The following is a 21,173-nucleotide window of genomic DNA, read 5'->3' as shown; positions in this document are numbered from 1 at the left end:
CAATCATCTCATCAGTATATCATCAAATCTAAATCACCATCATTTACCTTAAAATCCATAAATCGTATTCATAGTCATATAATTATTATATTAATCTCATAATTTCATCAAAGTATTTCAAATCATTTTTCATTGTCATATCAACCGCCCGTTCTATTAGCCATTTTGAATTATGAAATTCAGCTTGTCGTCGATTGTAACTCATCATTGTATCACTAGCATTCCTTAATCTTTCAGATCTATTCGTTCATGTACAACTCTTCACCGCGTATATTTACCGACTATTTTCCATCGAGGTGTATCAAATTTTACCTTGTGATCGTCCTTACTACAATCTTGCAGTGTAACTATCTTGTACACCTCGAGCGCTTTATTCATAATATTTCTAAAGTGTCTGTATACGGTGTCTGGGTTCTATAAATTAGCACCTCTTCTAATTTCCCATTAATTACAACACATTTTCTAAAATATTCTGCGTATTCGGCTGTAACTTTCTGCTTACTAGCAGACCATGTTATCAAGCCATTAGTTATATTTAAATTCCAGACACATAAAATCAGTTCTGAAAGGATTAATTTCAATTTAAACTATTTAGTTAGTACAATAGTCAATCCGATTTCTCCAAAGAGCGTTCAGCCACACATACAAGTGCATATAGGTGCTCAGACTAATCTATGGAATCAAATGCCCAGCATTTGATTGCGTTGATCATTACTTATAAAAATTTTAACTTAACCAAATATTTGAAAACAACATCACCGTTATTATTATAAATTTCCAATATCTCTACACCTGTAATTTTGTACAATTCAACATTAAAACACCCTCACTTATTTAATACATCCGTTCTCGTATGCTATGCAAGTGACAACATCAATTCTTATATGTTGATTTTACTTCAATTTTACTTCAACTCAACAACTATGTCAAAAGTTACAATGGTCTAAATACAACACATCCAATCTCATATTCAAGTCAATTGAGTCAACATGTATACCAACAATTCTTACATGCTCGTTAATTTAGCATTATACGCTTCGATTATTCTCTTTTTTTTTTTAATCAATTAAAATCTTAATAGATACAATATCTCAAGATTTAACAAAGGTTAACTAGAAATTAATAAAATTGGCAAAACCATCTACAACAGTAATTTATAACTGTAAACTGTAATCCTTAACAATATTTAACTTTCTTATATCTTAACTTTCATTTATGTCCTCTAGTAACTTTTCTTATATATTCCTGGGATTAAATTGACAGATATAGCCTTACTTCCACAACTTATATTCTCTCTCATTTTATTTGCATTGGATATAAAGGTCTCTTAAAACAGTTATAGGTTCAATAGGATCCTTTCAATTTAAATCTAGTATACCCATGTACACTTTTCAAAACTTTAATGCTCATACATTTAACAACAATCAATTGTCCTTTTGTTTTTTTTTTTCTTTTAACTACCTGTGCTTCTTAAATTTGTATTCACTATAATACCATTATAATTAAAGAACAATGGCTCAGCTCGCAAACATTTTCTCAACAAATACTTCTCTATAACATGTAAAACTTACAACTTAGACCATGCAGTATTTATTTTTCATTCTACATATATGCTATTCATAAAGTAGTTTATTATCCATCAGTAAACCATATAAAAATCTCATAAATTACGCCAGTATCCATATTCATAAACCAGCTCGTCCATACTGACTATCCACGTCTCTCCCTATGGAAGTTTGCATCCAGTCTTTTCCTGCTGTTTCCTTTTTTTTTTTTTCTTATGGCATCTGCTTATCTTTTTTTCTGCTGTCCTACTTTTCTTTTGTCTGTTGTCTCTGCCATTTTCTTATATATATTCTTTGGCTATCACTGGTCTCTTGGCTTATAAATTTTTCATTTCATTATATGGCGTCATACAATCCAATCAATCACAATACTATTTAAATGTTAAATAGGCATTACTATATGTATTTATACCTGTACATATGATACAATCTTCTTTTGAATCATTGCTATTTATATTTTTTTCTGATACTGTGCTTGTGAATCACTGTTCATCCCAACGGATACCAACATCTCACTTTCAATCTAAGTTACATTTGCAGTGATTAACTTGTGTTCACAAGATATTGAGGATTTTTCCTATTCTTCTTTTTTTTTTTTTTTTTTTACTTATATATTCCTGTTATAGCTATATCGCCATGCACTGTCCTCTACAGTACAGTAGATTCACAGAAGATAATTGGAAGTGTGGCACAGTATAGGAGTGCTATCTTCATAAAACTGACTAACTTCAGTCTCATCCTCTTTGGTAACAAAGTTATATTAAATAAAACAAACCACATGCTTATAAAGGCATAGCATAAAACACCAACAATCAGGAATTCTCATAAATATATAACGGTTGTATAGAATGGGAACGAATTTCCATGCATGGAAAGTTATGCAGCCTATTAATAACCACATTACCAAGGTCATCAGCAAAGTTTTCTAGAATATCCATATCTCTTTACTTTCCTAACAATCTTGTCTGTCTGTGTCTCATAATTTTCCTCTATAATAATTTTAAAGCTTATGTACTTTGAATATCTTAACATTGCCTCCCACAGAGACTATTTAATAATAACTAATTAATATACAGAAACTTCATTAGTCAAATCATAAAATATTTTATAATCCTGTAGTATACAAATACATAAAAGGTAAGTTACATAAACCATTTAAAAATAGTATCCAATTTTTCCTTTCTCCTCTATTTCACCATATCACAGTTTACATGTATTCACTTAATTCTCTCCCATCTGTCCATACCTATATACAACAAAAGAGTGCTATGCACTCATTTATTTCCATTTTCCTGCCATAATATCTGAATTATAAAGTTTATTATCCAAATTTCACAATTCTAGACCACACTGTTTGACACAATCCATGTGCTAACTTCAAGATGAGTTCATTATTAACTCATGAATGCTTTAAATCAGTTATTATCATCTTCTGATATACATTTATTTATATTAATATTCAATAATATATTCTATATATTCTATTTTTTTTTTTATTATCTGTACTTCACAAATATATAATACAATTTGAATTTAAACAATTATGATTTCCTCCTTGGTTGACATTTCAATTCCAATACAGATTTAACAATGAATCTGTCCACTTTATAGTTTCTTAGTACTGTCATTCTACAAATGACACTAAATAATAAAACTCAATGGATAACTTAAGCTCAGATCCTTGCAGCAAATCTTCAGTTCATTAGCTTATGCAGTACACAAGATTGGACAATATAGCAATACATTGCAATATATTACAATAGTCTATTTTCATTATTGTGATAACAATTGTCTTATGTTGTACATATTCATATTATAAAATCATGACATTTTGTGCAATTTACTGTATGGAGAGTTATAACTCATCAAAAGGCAAATACTCTCACTGTTGCGACTCAATATATATATCCAAACATTCTGTATGTACACAAATATTAACTTATTTCCAAAAACTTTTATTCATATTCATAACACTAATAGTAAATTTAAAGACAAACTTGTTGCTCAAGTATTGTTTAGAAAATTCAAGAGGTTTCTTGTACAAACAATAATACAATCAAGAGCCAACAACATTAATTTCTCGCTTTACCAAAAGCTTTTCTTTAGGTTAAAAGACAACTTCATAAATTATAAAACTAAACTAAAGTCAACAGGTCTTTTGTACAATCAAGACCCAACAACATCCATTTCTGGCTTTACCAAAAGCCTTTCTTTAGGTTAAAAGACAACTTCATAGTTTACAAAACTGAACCATGTAAGAATAGTCTTACCTGTAATCTATCACTTTCTAACATGTCACATATTAATTGGGTGCTTATAAATTCCAACAATCACTTACTAAACATTGTCTGAAATGACAAATGTACGTAGCTACAGGTACCTGTACAGGACCTTTAAGTACCTTTATTGATCAACAATGGCTGCTAAGGGCCATTCTAATGAATTTCAAGAGAAGCATCAAAGAAGTGAACCAATTGCTCAAACATATAATACATTCATTATGAGCATACATATAATATATAATTCCAGCATAATATGACACCTTTGAGGAATTGGATATCATCTCTAGGTGCTTTTTCAACACATTAATAATCAATATCATATGATTATGATAACCTTGAGCATCCTAATAGATCTCAATTGGATTTTATACTAATTAATAATTAAATTAGGAACTATTAATAATAATAGTTTACAGTTATTCAGTTTTTAACATTGGAGTTTACTACCAATTGTTAGCCATTGCTATATATATATACATATATATATACATTTATAAAATTCAAAACACAGCAAGAAATAAATATAATAATTGTACTATCAGAGTTAAGTACTATTTTCACTGAGAGCTTCACAGCTAATCATGAGATAGCATCTAAAATGTCTTTAATATGTAATATTATGAAATATAATGAATGAATGAAATGAAAAACACTTTATTGTTCCTCTCACAGAAAGAGTAATTACATAAATTAATATGTACATTAAATATGAAAATAATAACAAAATAATTATAATATAGAGGTAACAATGGGCGGCCTTATCGCTAAATAGCGATTTCTTCCAGGCAACCTTAGGATGGAGAGGAGTGATTAGACTGTGTCTGGTCGAGGTATAACAATTCGTTGTTGGATGTACAATTTACATATTATATACACATACATATAACTACATAATAATCATTATATATAAAATATACATACACACACATATATACATACATATATACATATAAATAAATTAAATAATATCTATACAATAGCGACGTTACTATGCAGATAAGTTTCGTGAATAATATTTTTTAACGCTCGATTTAAAAGCAGGCAGTGATGTCAATTTACGTATGGGAAGTGGCAGATCGTTCCATAGTCGGACAGCAAGTACCGTGAAGGACATGTCGTAAAAAGCAGTATGATGTACTGGTGTCTTTAACTGGAGATTCTCCGATGACCTAAGATTGGCGTTATTAGAGCTATGAAGGAAAACAAACCGCTCCTTCAGATAGTTAGGAGTTGAAGGGTTATAAAGGATATTATGGAGAAGGGAAAGAATGTGAGTATTCCGGCGAAAGCGAATAGGAAGCCACTTGAGTTTAGTGCGAAACTCGGAAACATGATCAAATTTTCGAAGACCGAAAATAAATCTTATAAGAGTATTTTGAAGTCGCTCAAGCTTATTAAGTTGGTCTTCTGTAAGATTAGAGTAACATGTATCGGCGTAATCAAGTATGGGATGAAGAAGAGATTGAGATAGCGTAATTTTGGTAGCAATGGGCAGGAAATTGCGCAACCTCCGTAATGACCCCAACGCTGCAAATATTTTCCTGCTAACTGCTTGAATTTGCGGTCTCCAATTAAAAAAGCTGTCAATATGAATGCCCAGGTTTTTGACAGAAGTACTAAAGGGAATTACTTCGTCATTCACTTTAATTTCAGCGATAGTCGACCAGTCGATCCTGTTAATTAGCCTGGAGCTGCCTACTATAATGACTTGAGTTTTTGTAGCATTAATTGTTAATCCAAAAGCTTTACTCCAGTTTGTAATATATGTCAAATCACTATTAACTACGGAAATAGCGTCATTGAAGTTTTCTAGTGGAGCCTGATAATAAATTTGTAAGTCGTCTGCATATAGATGGTAGGAAGAAGTTAGTAAGTTAGAAATTGAGTTTATAAAAACTGTGAAAAGTAAGGGAGATAAAACGCCACCTTGTGGAACACCGGCAAACGTATCACACCATGATGAAAATGTATCATCAATGCGGATTTGCTGCCGACGTCCAGACAAATAATTGTGAAACCATTCAACTACAGGTGGAGATATGTTAAGAGAGCGTAGCAATTCCTCGAGGATATCAAAATCTACGGTATTAAAGGCGTTACTAAAGTCAAGGAGTGTAAGGATAGTTAACTGACTTTTTTCCATACCTAGTCTGATATCGTCAGTGATTTTAACGAGAGCAGTTGTTGTACTGTGACCAGGTCGGAAACCAGACTGAAGAGGATTTATTAGGTTGTTTTTGTTAAGGAACGAGGTGAATTGGTTGTGAATCAAACGTTCAAGGACTTTGGAAAGGAAAGGTAGAATACAGATGGGACGGAAATCAGAATGAGATGCGGGATTGGCCTTTTTTGGAAGAGGGATTATTTGCGCTTCTTTCCAGATTTTAGGATAAACACTAGTTATTACGGAGTGATTAAGGATATGGCAAATAATTGATAGGATCTGATCGAGGATAGGAAGAATCATATTGCGACTGATACAGTCAACACCAACAGCGCTAGAGGAAATTGCTATAATGCTTTTCTTAACATCACACTCTGTGAATTGATTAAAAACGAAAGGAGAATAGTTTGGAGTCGGAAGTGATGAAAGATAAGAAATTGTACTAGTTTTGTCATCTATATCCATAATAATGGACGACGAGGAAAAATGCTGATTGAGAGAATTTATGTCTAAGTTTCGATGCAAATTTTTGTGACGGATCTTGCCGACTCCAAGTGATCTAAGGAATTTCCAAGCTTTAGCAGGTTCCTGATCAGAAATTGAGTTATGAATATAGCGACGTTGTGCATCCCTACACATTCTATTGCAGCGATTTCTGGCTTCATAGTACTTCATTTTGTTATCGTTAGTTGGACGACGTTTAAATTTGGCCTTGGTTGTAACTTTTTTGTGCATAAGTGCCCTAATTTCATCTGTGAGCCATGGAGCAGGAGTATGCTTTATTTTAATGGCTCTTAAAGGTGCATGTACATCATACAACTTAGTCACTATAATGTTGAATTGCATTACTTTGTCGTCAATAGAATCAGCTGCCATAACAGGTGACCAGTCCGTCTCCACGGCGTCACTACGCAATCCCTCAATGTCCATACCACCAAAATTACGCTGAAAAATAATTTTGGGTTTATCTTTAGGAGGTCGGATTTTGTAAGACAAATAAATAAGATCATGGTAAGAGAAAGCATCAGCATCACATTGACCATGTTTTTCCACATGTTCCAAGGAGGAGACGAATATTAAATCAAGAAGAGATGGAGCGGAGTTGGGGAAATGGTGAGTAGCTGTAAGAGGTAGAATATACATGTTACAAGCTTGCACTGTAGATTGTAATGTAGTAGACCGATTATCTCTTTTAAGCAGACATGTATTAAAATCGCCCATTATAATTGTATGACGGAAATTTAGTGTGAAGTCTTCAAGCAACTTTTCCAAGGAGGAAAAATAGTTGATGTGCATGGAAGGGCAATAGTAGACTCCAAGAAGTATTTTTGAATGGGATAGCAGGACTTCAACAAACAAGTGTTCACCAGCATCTGGTGGCGGTGGCTGTGCAGACATGCTAATTATAGAAAATGGAAGGTGAGAACGTAAATATATGGCAACACCACCACCACCGCCGCTGGTTCTATCATTGCGAATAAGTTGAAATCCTGGAAGACAATAAGATGAGGAGAGGAGACAAGGTTTCAGCCAAGATTCGGAAACTAGTATAGCATGTACATTATGCTGGTCGAGGGACGCCAATAAATCTGAATAATGTGCCGGAATACTTTGGGCGTTAATGTGAATAACGTTAAAATTCTTAGGAACATCTGAAAAACAACCAGTCAAGACATCAGACAAACAAGGAAAACTAAACATGCTACTGTTACTGCTTAAATTATGCGATGATATGGAGAAAAAATCGTCTTCATCACCGTCACTATCAATATTATTTAGCATTGTATATGTATAAATTAATGTTTAAATATATAATAAAAATATATATATATATATATATCACACCTAAATATATATATATATATATAAATATACTTTAAAAAATAATAAAAAAAAATATAAATAAATATGTATTCTAGAAAGTACTATCATTACATGGGCACTCCACCCGCCAGTTGTAAGAACAAAACGCTAAATTAATATGACAATATATCACATATAATTGAATATAACCATAATTTACTATAACATAAGTGCAAAGAGCTGGTATCCAAAAACAGAATAAATAAAAACTTCACCTACACTTGCAAGATTGACTTATTACACTGTGGTTAAAATTGACATTTAACAATGACAATCGGTTTAAAAATTTACAACTACACTATGCTGTGAGCTGCCATCAGGGTGAATTGACAATATTAAATCTGAGACCAAAGATAATGTATAAAAAAAAAAAGTGATACAAAAGTGGGTAGAACAAGTGAGTTATGTTGGCAATAGATTAGAGAGAAATATATACAATATAGTTGTTGGATCTAAGATTGTTGAATGAAATTGAAGTGTAGGGAACTAAAATTTAGACAAAGCGAAAATAGTAAACAAGATACATCATTAGACCTATTTTTTAACATTGGCGCGCCTCGTTTTGGATGCAGCAACGTTATCTTTCACCTGTGGGGCTATCTTTTGCTGTTCTGGGACCGGCCGCGGCGGCGCGACCTTTTCTAACTCGGCCAAGCTGCTAACGCGATGTTTAGATCCATCAGGGCACAAAATGTGGATGAAGCCATCTCGTGACCAGCACTTCTTGACTCCAAATCGTTGCCTGGCCATCATGAAGGTGTCATGACGAAGTTTCGTTAAAAACTCCGACACAGTAATGCTTGATCCCTTCAAGTTCGTTTTGGCAAACCATATTTTATCACGAATGCCAGTATCACACATCTTAACCAAAATAGGGCGAGATTTCGCTGAATTTAGTCGTCCCATCCTGTGGCATCGGCTAATGTTGGCAGCTGTGAAATCAATCACTTTCAGCTGGTCGACAACTACACCTTCAACGACTGAGGCTGTGTCTTCTTGCCTGGCCTCTGGAACTCCATGTATGAGCAAAATCCTCTTGCGGCTGCGCATTTCCTGTCGGTCTACCTCGAGCACAAGCAAGTCCACCTGGTGTTGTAGTGCAGCAAGACTCTTAAGGGTGAATTCCTTGAAAGTCGCAAAATCCTCGGCTATAGCAGTCGTGTCGGAATTTGAGGATGAAGCCTTTTGGAGACGTTTTTCAAATTCTTCCATCCTCTGTGCAAACTCTGCTCTGGTGTCTTGTAAGCTCAGTTTTTGATTATACATCGTGGATTTACGTGAACCAGTGAGAAATATGTGATAGTGAAAGTTGGCAGGTGAAGTGTACTCTTACTAGATTATTTTGCACATAAAATTAAAAGTTTTAAAATAGTACTACTATTTTTAATTATAATTTTAAGTTGGAGCACTTTTGAATGTATGTCACCGTTACAACCTCACCAGAAAAAAAAAAAAAAAAAAAAAAAAAAAAAAAAAAAAATAATATAACATGTTATGTAGCTTGTATCAGTTTATGTCAACAATATACTGTGTCTATCTATATTAATATGCTTTATAATTCATTAATAAACACATATCAAAGTATCAGCCAATATAATATATATATGACAGTATCTCAATTTGGGACTATAACCACAATTAAGACATATACCTGGACTATGCCTGTGATTGTCATTTATCTGAAATGGGATCATCAAACATATATGTGTACCTATGTAAAGAAATAATAACAATTCTTCAATTCAATTCACGTAGAACAAACACACAAAACTGAACAGTAAGTTTGACTAATTTACTGTGAATTAGCAACAAACTCAGCAATACCATTACACTGTTTATATGTATAACATGGTATGTGTTCTCATGTTCAACCTGTATGTCAACATAGTTAATGTAACTGTTTCTAATCTGTTGATATCCTATCATACTCGTATCATAGGCATTAATAACATAACAATAGTTACTCTGTATTTTAAACTAATTAGATATCCATGTTGTTTTATACTTAATGTATTCATAATACTTCTTTCTTAGGTATATTGTATACCTCAATATCGTGCTACATGTCATGTCATTACTCTCGCAAGTTATCGTACATACTAAATCTATTTAATATGTAGAAAGCAATTCATCCAAAAGTTCAAAAAAACAAGTGAGACACTGCGTTTAATGGTATGCGTGTTATTAACGTAAATTCACTTACCACAACTTCTAGTCTGAATTACCTTACGGTCGAATTTGTAGGCGGGATTGGTACCGCTTCTGAACTTTTAAAATCACTAGTATCCTGACGACTTAGGCGTAATACCGGTTAGTCAGGGAGAGAAACACCTCAATGCCTACAATATTCACAATTACCTATCTCTTATTTGTTTTTATAATAATATAAACACTCCAACTTTTTCGCTCCAAAACTCCCGCTGCCTACGTTCAATCATCCGTCATCCACTTGTCAATGTCACATAGATTACTTTGGCTCTGGCCTCTGACGTTCCGTTTCAGGTTACATGATTATTGACTTTACCATTTTCAATTAATGGTGCGTCACACGATAGTTAACACTTAAAATAAATTAAAACGTACATATAATGAAATCGGTTAATATGGATTAATATATAATAATATGTATTCTACAGAGGACTAGATGAAATGGTTTTTTTTTTGAGATAAAATATGTCTTTATGACAGTCAGTAATCTATATAAATTTCTAATTTCATTTAAATTTGTGCAATCGTTTAGTGGAATGGAGAAGTAATAATTAAACAGACGTTCTTTCGCATTTATATTATGAATATGGATAATGTTTTATAGTCATACCAGGGTAATAAACTGTCGTTCTGTTGACTATGTAGTTCGCAGGCGGCAATTTCAGTACACACACAAATTCTTCCCACGGACTTGTGACGTCGTCGTCATGAACAAGAGCTCTCGTCTCCACTGTATATAGACCCCAAGAATCCATTCTAATTTCAGTCACTGCTTGCTCCAATGGTTTTCTAGATACAAATTTACATTTACGTGAAGTAGCTGGATTTTATCAATCTAATTAAAATGACAATTTCAAAACATACCATTATATGAATCAGAAGTAAACGTAATACATATTTTTAATTTACAATGGACTGGAACGGAATTTAAATACTCACCCCTGTGATAAAATGACCATAATGGGTTTAGGATATAAATTTTCAGCCACACAAATGAGCGTCACTAAGAACACATATTTTTTCTCTTGAACAAAATGGAAGCTCTTTCCGGGACCTGAAAACAAATAGAAAAACATATAACTTAGTGTATATTATCAGCGGACAAATATTAGCGGTGTTATGATTAGTTAAGTAATATGCTCACTGAAAGTTGCAAAAACATATATTGTCTAACTGGGTATAACTACAAAAGTAGTAAATAAAAAACTTGCAAGTTCTACTTATGCACATAAGTAGAACATGAAACTTTTTTATATACATTATTTTTTATTAATTTGGAAAACAGTTTCTTTTGTCTTGGTACCTTTACGTAGTTAAAATAAATTATTTTAAACAGATCATATAGCTCCCCCAAACTTTAGGTTCCGATCTACTAAGAGTATTGAGGTACTCCCGAGTTAACTGAAATATATAAATATGTTTTTGTTCCATACAAAAATATTCAAGCTAATGTAAATAATAATGATTACAAATTTTTTATAGTACATAAATCAAACCCACAACCACCTTAAGACGAGACAGTGAGATAAATCGCTAAAACACCGGACGTCTATCATATAGTTGACTAGATGACTACATGCTCTAAGTTTTATACGTATATTTGAGCAATAATAATATCTGAAACTACTATCTGATTTATGTGAATACTTTGTTTGTTGTGCAAGGCGTGTATCGTTCGTTAGTGTGAGAGTTAGTAACTACCGAAAAGATGGCCATGCCATAACGTTCAGTCTAGTGAATGCTAAATGATTTACGATGAGGATGTTTCAAAAAATATATATTGTAAGGGTTGGATTGAGTTTGGCCTTTTCTTTATATTACTCGTATGTCAAATGATCTTGGCTGTTATAATACTATTCAGAAAGATTGGTTTGTACTTTTGTATTTAGACCAGACACCAAGTAATATTATTTCATACTTACAGTCTGTTTATTAATGGAGTTTTCGAATCCATATATTATGAGTACATACACGTAATATGTTTAAAAACTTAGCCATAGTAAGTATCATAATTTTATTTTATTTTACAATATATGTACGTTTATAATTTATATATACCCTACATATAATATAACCCGTTATTGGTTTGTCTTGTGAAGCTCCTAAATACATAGTAATATTACGTATACCTAACAAATCTGACGAAATCGTTTGATTGTTTAGTTAAATACGCTAATCTCATGAAAATTTGTATAGTTGAATACTTTAATCACAGGAATACTGATTCTAATTTTAAAAAATCATTCAGAATTGGATAGACAATTTGATGAGAACGGCTGCATAATATCACACTACCAATAATGGGAGCAGAGCATCAATGAAAAATATTGCAAAAATGGAGTAAACGTATTATTTTTGAAAGGTTCCTCTCGCATACATGACGCAGATAAAATTGCTGATGCAGATGTTATGAACCACTATTGGTAGTTGTGATAAATTTACCTATCTATTGTATAGTTAAGCTAAACTGATGGAAATGTCTTTATGATTACGTATGTACTCTAATAAATTACTTTATAAACACGAAACTTTCTGAAGGCCTTTCAGTAGTTTTCAGCAAGTACACCGCATAGTTAAATAGTATGTAATAATAGGGAATTTAATATTTCGGGGACGAGTAATAAGCTTATCGTTTTAACGATGGATAATGTGCAAACATAATTTCAAAGCTGCTTTTAAACTCATTCACTGAGGCCTGGTAATTAGCCACTTAACTCAGCCAGCTCATTGTGCTAATTACGTGGGTAGCTACCTGTTCCAATAGGCGGTCGCTACTCGCTGGTACAGCGATGAACACTCTCGGGAGCTTCCTTATTATAATAGCAAAAACGGTCTTCATTATACCCACGCTAATTTCTTACTCCTTTTTGGGTGTGTAGCGGTTCCGCCCAATGTCGATTACTGTGGTGTTTAATCCGAACAGAATTTAACTTTATATTAGTTTTTTTATTATTTCTGAGATTTATGTATGTTATTTATATTATTTATTATATACTACTGATAATTTTTAATAAAAGTAGAATTTAAATTGTTGACATAATTGGTATTAATCATATCTATATATAACTTCAAACCACAGGAATGACACATTAGATTGATTAATGCTGTTTTGTATAAAGACACCAGTTCCTACTGCTTTATATATTTCTGAATTGCTGTTTGCCATTGTAGTGACTAAAAAAATAAATGCAATTAAATATTTGTGGAGAGATTAATGTGAAAACCTTGAAATAACAGTAGGTATACTATTTTAAGTATACATCTACTTATTTTAAGCTTTTAGCCGAATTTACACTGGAACGAACCGACACGGACCCTTCTTTTTCGTTGCTGTCAATTTTAATTTACTGAAGAACGCCGGAATACTCGCGTATATTAACTTACGCGGAACTTCGTATATTAATAGGTAACATATATGTAATTTATTTAAGAAGTTGGGATGAGTTAATTTAATGAATCCGTAATATTCTTAATCTCTATGATGGCTGCGTTGTGGATATATAAAATGAAATAATTTCTGTATTGGTATGTTTGAGATAAGGTGTTTGTTTGAGAAAATTTCAAGAACCAAAAAAATTACAATTATGAAGTATAGCCAATTTTTCTATAAGTAATAATAGAATCCTCCTACTCTAAAGGTATACGCATGCAGGCCACCAGTGGACCACGAGTCTATCGTGGCAGATTCACCAGGAACATCAGGAATAGTTTCCAGAGTCTCACCACGTGGAAATCGAGTTGAAGTGATACATTGCTGCATTAATAATAATTTTCTTCGTTCCTATTTGTACTGTTTATGCTGTATTAATTAATCAATAACTTAGGTATATATATCTAAGTTAGTTTTGGTAGGTTTTGGATAGGTATTAGAGATTCTGGTCGGAATCAGTTATTTATTTGTTCTCGGGTAAACGCTAATATTACTCCCGTGGCCACTTAAAAGAGGTATAAGCGTTGCTTGCTCTTATTCTACAGTACAGACTCTTTAGCGAAAGCATTGATGCATTTAAAAATACAAAATACTTACTATAAACAAGCATAGGTTTGGTTTGACGATCCTCCTGCATGAAGGTGGACACAACGCAAGTATAGTTTCCACTTAAATCCGTGGTCGGCCTTATAATTTTTATAGCACGATAAGCTTGAAGTGGTTCGTCTGCAAAAATCATTTTGAATGTAATACTTACATTAATCATTGGTACAGTCATGTATAGTAGAATATTTAAGTACTAAATTAAATAAATATTGTATCTAATTTATACCTTCACGGCTGTCAGTTCGGGTAGTCAGAGGTATATCTATATTTGCCTCTCCTAACGTCGTAATTTCGATCCCTGTTCTCTGGAACGAAATGACGACGTCCTGAAGCTAGGTTTTAACCCTTAAATTGTGTCCTCAGTATGATGTGGTATCCTTTTTCAGTCGGTAAAAGTGTAAAGGTCAGCCTGCCCACAACATTACAATAGTTCGAAAAAAAATCTAAGGGCTGCGACGGATATGTATTTGGATTGTATACCTGCATATATAATATAGCTATATGCTAAGTATATGCAAAACTATCAGGCGGCATCCTACTGCCCATATTCGGAATAATTTGATTTTTATTGGTGTTTACATAACCAAAGAATCAGTCTTAAATATATTTACTTTGGTCTAATTAGATCTCTCAACTACCGCGTTCTTAATATGGTATTTAATTTTGCACCTACATTTGCTACATTTACACAACGATATATAAGTTGTTATGGTCTTGTCCAACCATTGAGACGACCTCTAACAATTTCGGTCTTGTTTGCAAATAAACTAATTAACTTTTTCTTCTACTTCGTAATTTCGACATTGTCTCATAGGACTGTTTTTATAGCTTGTTTTATTTACTGAACGATGCTAAGTAAGAAATTAACTTTCGCGAAAACTAATATTTAGTTACTAACTTTACACTCGACACTCAAGTTTAAATTAGTATGTCCTCGCTGGAGGAATTTCATATTAGAAACAACTTCAAAATGAGTTCCACTTTCACAACTCACCAGATAAGGGGAAAAAGGATTGTTAGTAATGTGGACTAACAACCCTCATTGCTAGCAATGTATCATGTCAGGTTGACCTCCACGCGGTTGTCCCTGGAAACTATCGTGGTAAATTGCCATTTGCCAACACAGGCGGGTGCATCATTGCTAGCAATAAGAATAATAACCCAGGAACTCACACATTCTCACAGCGATAACTGATAGAAATACTTGAACATTTTATTTATTTTGTAATGTATGTATTTACAAAAAAACAATATGTTATAATAATATATATAATAATAAATTATATAGAAAGCACCCAGATCTTTACAAACATTCATATTTATGAATACAAATGTTTGCATAGTACAAGGAATCGAACTCGCGACCATTGGAAATAAGGCGGTGCGATAAACCGCTAGACCAACGTGGCAGTCATGCAATGTACTTTATATTTAGATATAATATACACTCATCTAATCGGTTTGCCGCTGAAAACCATCGTGGTTAATTCTATCATTATATTCATCTATAAATTACATGAAGCGTTTAGGGGGAGAAATAGGTAGAAAGAAACACATCTACCCCAATCTTACATATTGCTTACTGACCAATTCATCGGTATTCTATATCTACATATGTACCTATCTTAAAAAAATAACTCACCAGATATTCGAAAACCTATATCAACCTTCCCCTTGAGCAGGCCAATGACTTGAGGTTGCATTGGCGGTATCCATTGGTAGACTAAGCCAGCAGAACCATTGAAGAACCACTTCATCACGAGTCCAGGGCCCGGTGTCACCGACCCAGTACTGTACTCGCAATCGAGGATTACGAACTCTGTCCCTGTCTCCACCAACGACGGTACTTGTATACGCGTTATATTCACTGCTATGCATTCTGCCGACAATTTAGTAATATTTATAATTACACATACATACGGGACAGCTATCAATACGGTTATATCAGTCAGTCAATAACGACCTATCGTTATATCTATCGGTACGTTATTAATTGGATCAGTAACCGCAGCGCATACCTGCTGACTGTTTTGTATTTTAAATGAAGCAGCCTCTGACATTACGCTACATCTATACCTACTGTTACCAAATTTTGAAAATCCGACTGTAATGACAATGCAGGCATGAATATATCAAAAAACTATTGGCGAAACTTCGCATCTAACAGTTGTCTACCATAAAATATAATAATGGTATAGATATAAGAAGTCATTATTTTAACTTATTATATTTTTAAGGCGACTTATGACTTATTTTTAAGCCATGCCATTAATATTACTTCATCTGAATACCCGATTTATAGCTTTTCTGCTGTACATAATGAAATATTCCAAGTCAGTAAGTTAGCTCATAAAAATAATTGAATTTGCTATTTTTTTCAATAAATATTAACTAAACTTAAATAATTTCTGAACTCTCATAACTTCCGCTGAGAATAAATATTATCACAAAATAGAAGTTAATATTCTGAATCTTAAACAATAATATTTACACTGAAATTGGTTTAGAACTTACAAAATGAATATAATGGACATTCTGTAAATACGTATTCATGAAAACTTAAGTTAAACTACAAAATAAAATTAGTATCTAAGTTTCAGCAATTGTTACTTACTGTGTATATACCATATCTACTCAACTTTGTAATGTTTGGAAGTAGACTTAACACAAAAATAGATAGAAATTGTAGATACCGACATACAAAATATATTTATTTATTCTTTATGTCAGAAGTATATTACAAAGAACATATGTAATAACATATATGTACATAATAACTATAATAATAAGGCACAAAAGGCGGTCTTATCGCGTAAGCAATCTCTTCCAGACAACCTTTGGGTAGAGGAGAGAAGATAGAAAGTGGTAGATGGCGCAGGAATGGTCTAGAGAAATAAAAAAGGCATAGCAATACTCAAAACTAAATAATAACATACATCATATAATTCATTATTGTTTAGCTATTTATAACGAAAATATACAAAATATTATTGCAAACACCCCTCTTATAGAATTCCATATGAAATAATTTTATAAAATACAAACAGGTTTACAAAATAATTAGGAAAATATAACGACGTTATTTATACGAGTAAGTAATAACATCACGACTGTAATAAAGAAACAGTCTTTTGTGGAATAATATTTATGTTTCATCCTTGTGACGGAAAATAAGTTAATCTCTGTTTGCGAACATCAATTATTTTCCTCTATAAGAAATCCTTTCATTTTGGAACCCGTGAAAATTACAAAAAAATCTGAGAAATTACTTCGAATACTTCCTGTACAAGAATACTTTCTTCATAATGTTTCATGCATATTATTACTTTAATAATAAAATGCATTAAGCTTTGAAATTGTTTACGCCTTTCTAATATGTATTCATTTATTTAAAAAATTAAAATGGTGGACTTAGCATATTAAGGCATTTTAATATTATAGTTTCAGATTAAAAAGTAGTAAAATAGAAACGACATCTATTTTACTACGATTTTTATATCACAGCGGTTTTCTAAAATAAGTTGATACACGTATTGAGCAGATCATTGTAAATAATTACTATTGAATGTTATTGAATATATCAAATACATTATTCATATTAAATAAATATTCTAAAAACATTTCATATTTATAAATCTGTTTATAAGAGGTTCATAAGACACTTTCATTTAAAAAAAATACCTAAATGATTTTTGATTTGATTTGATGGAAAACGCACTAAAGAGTGGGGATAAGCTTCGTTGTTGTAAGAGACGACAAGTTGTTTCAGAGTTTCATGTATTGACACAGACATGATATAATTCTTCGAAATGCAATCCGCACTACAAGTAGGTAATATACAATAGAATATGTAGCAAGAAATAATTTTACTTCAAACTAAAAGGCACGACAAATATCATATTATGAGTAGATCTTCGGCAGTACTCGTCTATAAAGTGACTATAAATAAAATGAAAATGTACATGGTACTGTCACCAAAAGTTACCAAAAATTTGTAGTTTATTATAGCAGGAATTATTGACGTATAAGTCTATCAGTCCTGTAAGTTACTACCTCGTTTTATGGAACAGGTATTTTTGTATATATTGACTGTTTTTGTAACCCCTAATATTATCAGAGACATTGACACGACGAAAACCTTAGAAGACACTATTAGAAGAATTTAGAAGACAGACATTTACAGAAACATAAGAAATTCTGAGTGATGATAAATATGTACGAGTAGTTATAAACAGAGTGCGTTAGCATTGCGAGGAATGATGTAGCCCTTAAGTTAATGTATTATATCGTATCTAATAGTTATGATAAGGACACTGTTTTGGCAGTTCATATCCTCAAATAGTCTATGAATAATGTATTGTTAATATAACAACCACAGGCTTTCAGGGAAATTGAAACGTACTGGAATGTTATTGTATCTATTCGAGTACGTGTGGATTGCTTATTATTCTTATTATTATGGGTTAACGACAAATCAAACAAAACCCTGTATTTAGTGTACAGATAATATATGAATGTTGTCTCTCGACTTGCCTTACTCAGCTTAATTTATCTCTGGTTTGGTTAATCACGAGTAGACGGGTAAAGAAAAATATACATTAAGTATGTATTTTACAGTAAGCAGAATTTGCAACATTCATTTGTACTAAAGAGGGAAAGGATCCACATTTGTGGTCTCAATTATTTTATAATAACATCAGATATTGTTATAGAATTTAGTAGATATCTACGTAACACGCTTGCCCACGTTTCACTGACTTGAAAATCTATCATACATGTACTACTACTATATTGATGTGGGTGCCAGTTGACATTTTATCTCTTACAAACGTACGTATGGTAAACTGTATTCAATGAAATTATTATCAACAATTCAATCAAATTATTCAGTCAACTTTCTTTTTTAAATACAAAAGACGTCTTAAAATCATCTTGCGTATTGACAAGAGTACAATGACGGTGTGAGTATTAGTGTGAGTGTTAGTATTAGAGTAATAATAACCGATCCTAAAAAAATCTATAAGTGGCGTGCGTCAAAAACAATATCAACTTATTTGACGCAGTAATTGTGTAACATTCACATAAAAAGACACTCAATTACGGTTTCGTCATTTTATCTGTCGGTTGTAAATAAATACAAAAATATTTTTATAGTAATTTTTTCGGTTTCCAGGTTATAGGTGTATAATTACTTTTTATACTAATGAATTCATAAGGATATTTGTGTTCGAATAAAACTTTAAAACATAGCTATTAAAATACGAGTATATTACTGTCGATACGTTATTCAGTGCATTTTCATTAAGTATATAGACCTTTACTTACCTTCGTCAAGTGATTAGAAGACCATGAGAATGAAGTAAATCGACAGTCTGCACATAGAACTACGCACATATAAAATACTTCTACATATTATTAAACATGAAGACTAAGGAAGTAATATTATTCTGATGTCGTTTCAATGAGTAAAAGTAATTAAATTAATAACAATAATGACATAATTACCATGTTTGTCAATTATGAGTTGAAAATCACGAACTTCAGCCACATTCCGAAAATACATAACATAATTAAAATTAGCTCGCGAATTTCTGGCGTCAACCTTGTATTACCTAATTTACCTTTACAAACTGATGAAAAGGCCATTAAATATATGAGTAGTATCCATATATCTTTTCTACTATACTAGATTTAATTAGTTGGTATATCTGTCAGTTCAAATTTAAATTTCTGGCATAGGTAATTGCTTAGTCAAATGTAATTATATAATAATAATATATATCTTATGCATTAGATTATGTGAGTGTTGGAATGCTTAAACATAAATAAAAAATATTATTATTCTAATATACCTACATATAAACAAGGCTATAATATTGTTATGATAAAAAAATGCATTATTACTTTTGTCCCTTGTTGCCTTTACCCTTGCTTTCATTGTTCGCTTAGTCATGTAATATACGTAGTTAGACTCGTATAAGCTAAAAAATCGTCCAAGTTTGAAGATATAAATAAATATTTATATAGATTATAAAATATGGAATAGAGTAGCAGTAGACTAAGGTTAATGATAAGGCTGGCAATCAACAAAACTACAGGCAACTTCCCTATTAGCAGTGAATAATGGAAATAACTTCTAATTAAGTATTTAATTAATCAAAATAAAAAGATGGCCAGAATAGTAACAAATGACATAAAGAGGAAGTTTGCCCTCGGGCTGTTAAGCACAGGAAATTACGCAACATATTGTTTTCTGGTAAAAGTCCCAATACAATATTACATACTTACTATTGGTACGGTTCATTGGGTTCGAAAGATATGTGAATTTTGGGGTGAGATGGTTGTGTTCAGATCGCCATATTATATTAGATACTCACTACTGGGTACTAAGATCGAAGGTATAGGGAAGTGGAAGCAATCGCACCTAAATTATATTATGTAAAGATTATATATGCGAATAACGGCGAGTGAAACTTTTTTAACTTTTGTTAACTTTTTTAAACAAAATAAATGACGTAATAGATTAAAACAAATCGCCCAATTAGTGAGCAGCAATCCTATAAACTAATATTTTTTTATTTGTTTTTTTCTCTATGCTACATCATAGAATTGCTTTCATTGATTGACTGATATCTCTAATCATGAACGCTGGTGTATTATGGCAATGCATGAATGTAAGAATATTTCGTAGGCATTTACGAAGATATTGTAGGCAAACTCCTATGATAAGAAGGAACGAGGTATAGCTTATACCTCGCCGTTGCTCAAGTGAATAATCATAAAAATGTATGCCAATCTAGAATAAGACTATACGATATACTGTTGTCATTTATGATAAAGTCTGACAAATATATTATATTTGTCATTAATGATAAAATCCGACAGAGTAAGAAACATTACATCTGTAGAAAAAAATCGTTTAACCGCCTATGGTTATCAAGCAATTACTTGAATGTTGCCATTTCATTTTGGTAAACACTACACTCAACTTTCCTTCGATTCAATAAACTAATTAATATACAAGTATTAAAATATTTTAATTATATAAGCTTTCG

General features: G+C 32.1%; 2 protein-coding genes across 2 annotated transcripts in view; both read right to left on the bottom strand.

Annotated features, from left to right (window-relative positions):
• Positions 1-21,173, bottom strand: part of LOC131841999 (uncharacterized) — a 28,294-nt gene that overhangs the window by 4,274 nt on the left and 2,847 nt on the right. Inside the window, exons 2-5 of the mRNA XM_059190431.1 lie at positions 15,761-15,997; positions 14,110-14,238; positions 11,022-11,136; positions 10,693-10,871 (exon numbers count right to left, since the gene is read on the bottom strand). Coding sequence (XP_059046414.1) covers positions 10,693-10,871; positions 11,022-11,136; positions 14,110-14,238; positions 15,761-15,997 — 660 coding nt within the window. The remainder of the gene's footprint in view (positions 1-10,692; positions 10,872-11,021; positions 11,137-14,109; positions 14,239-15,760; positions 15,998-21,173) is intronic.
• Positions 8,232-9,261, bottom strand: LOC131842000 (uncharacterized). Its single transcript, XM_059190432.1, has one exon. It carries the CDS (start codon positions 9,138-9,140, stop codon positions 8,409-8,411), a length of 732 nt encoding a protein of 243 aa, XP_059046415.1. The 5' UTR covers positions 9,141-9,261; the 3' UTR covers positions 8,232-8,408.

This window comes from Achroia grisella, unplaced genomic scaffold (assembly GCF_030625045.1).
Source record: "Achroia grisella isolate CSIRO2021 unplaced genomic scaffold, CSIRO_AGI_Agris_v1 utg204, whole genome shotgun sequence".
Lineage (NCBI taxonomy): Eukaryota > Metazoa > Arthropoda > Insecta > Lepidoptera > Pyralidae > Achroia > Achroia grisella.
Note: the sequence above shows the minus strand (reverse complement) of the source record. Positions and strands in the feature narration are given on the sequence as shown.

Excerpts from the sequence above, each read along its gene's own strand:
- LOC131842000 (XM_059190432.1), bottom strand. The coding sequence starts at position 9,140 with ATGTATAATCAAAAACTGAGCTTACAAGACACCAGAGCAGAGTTTGCA.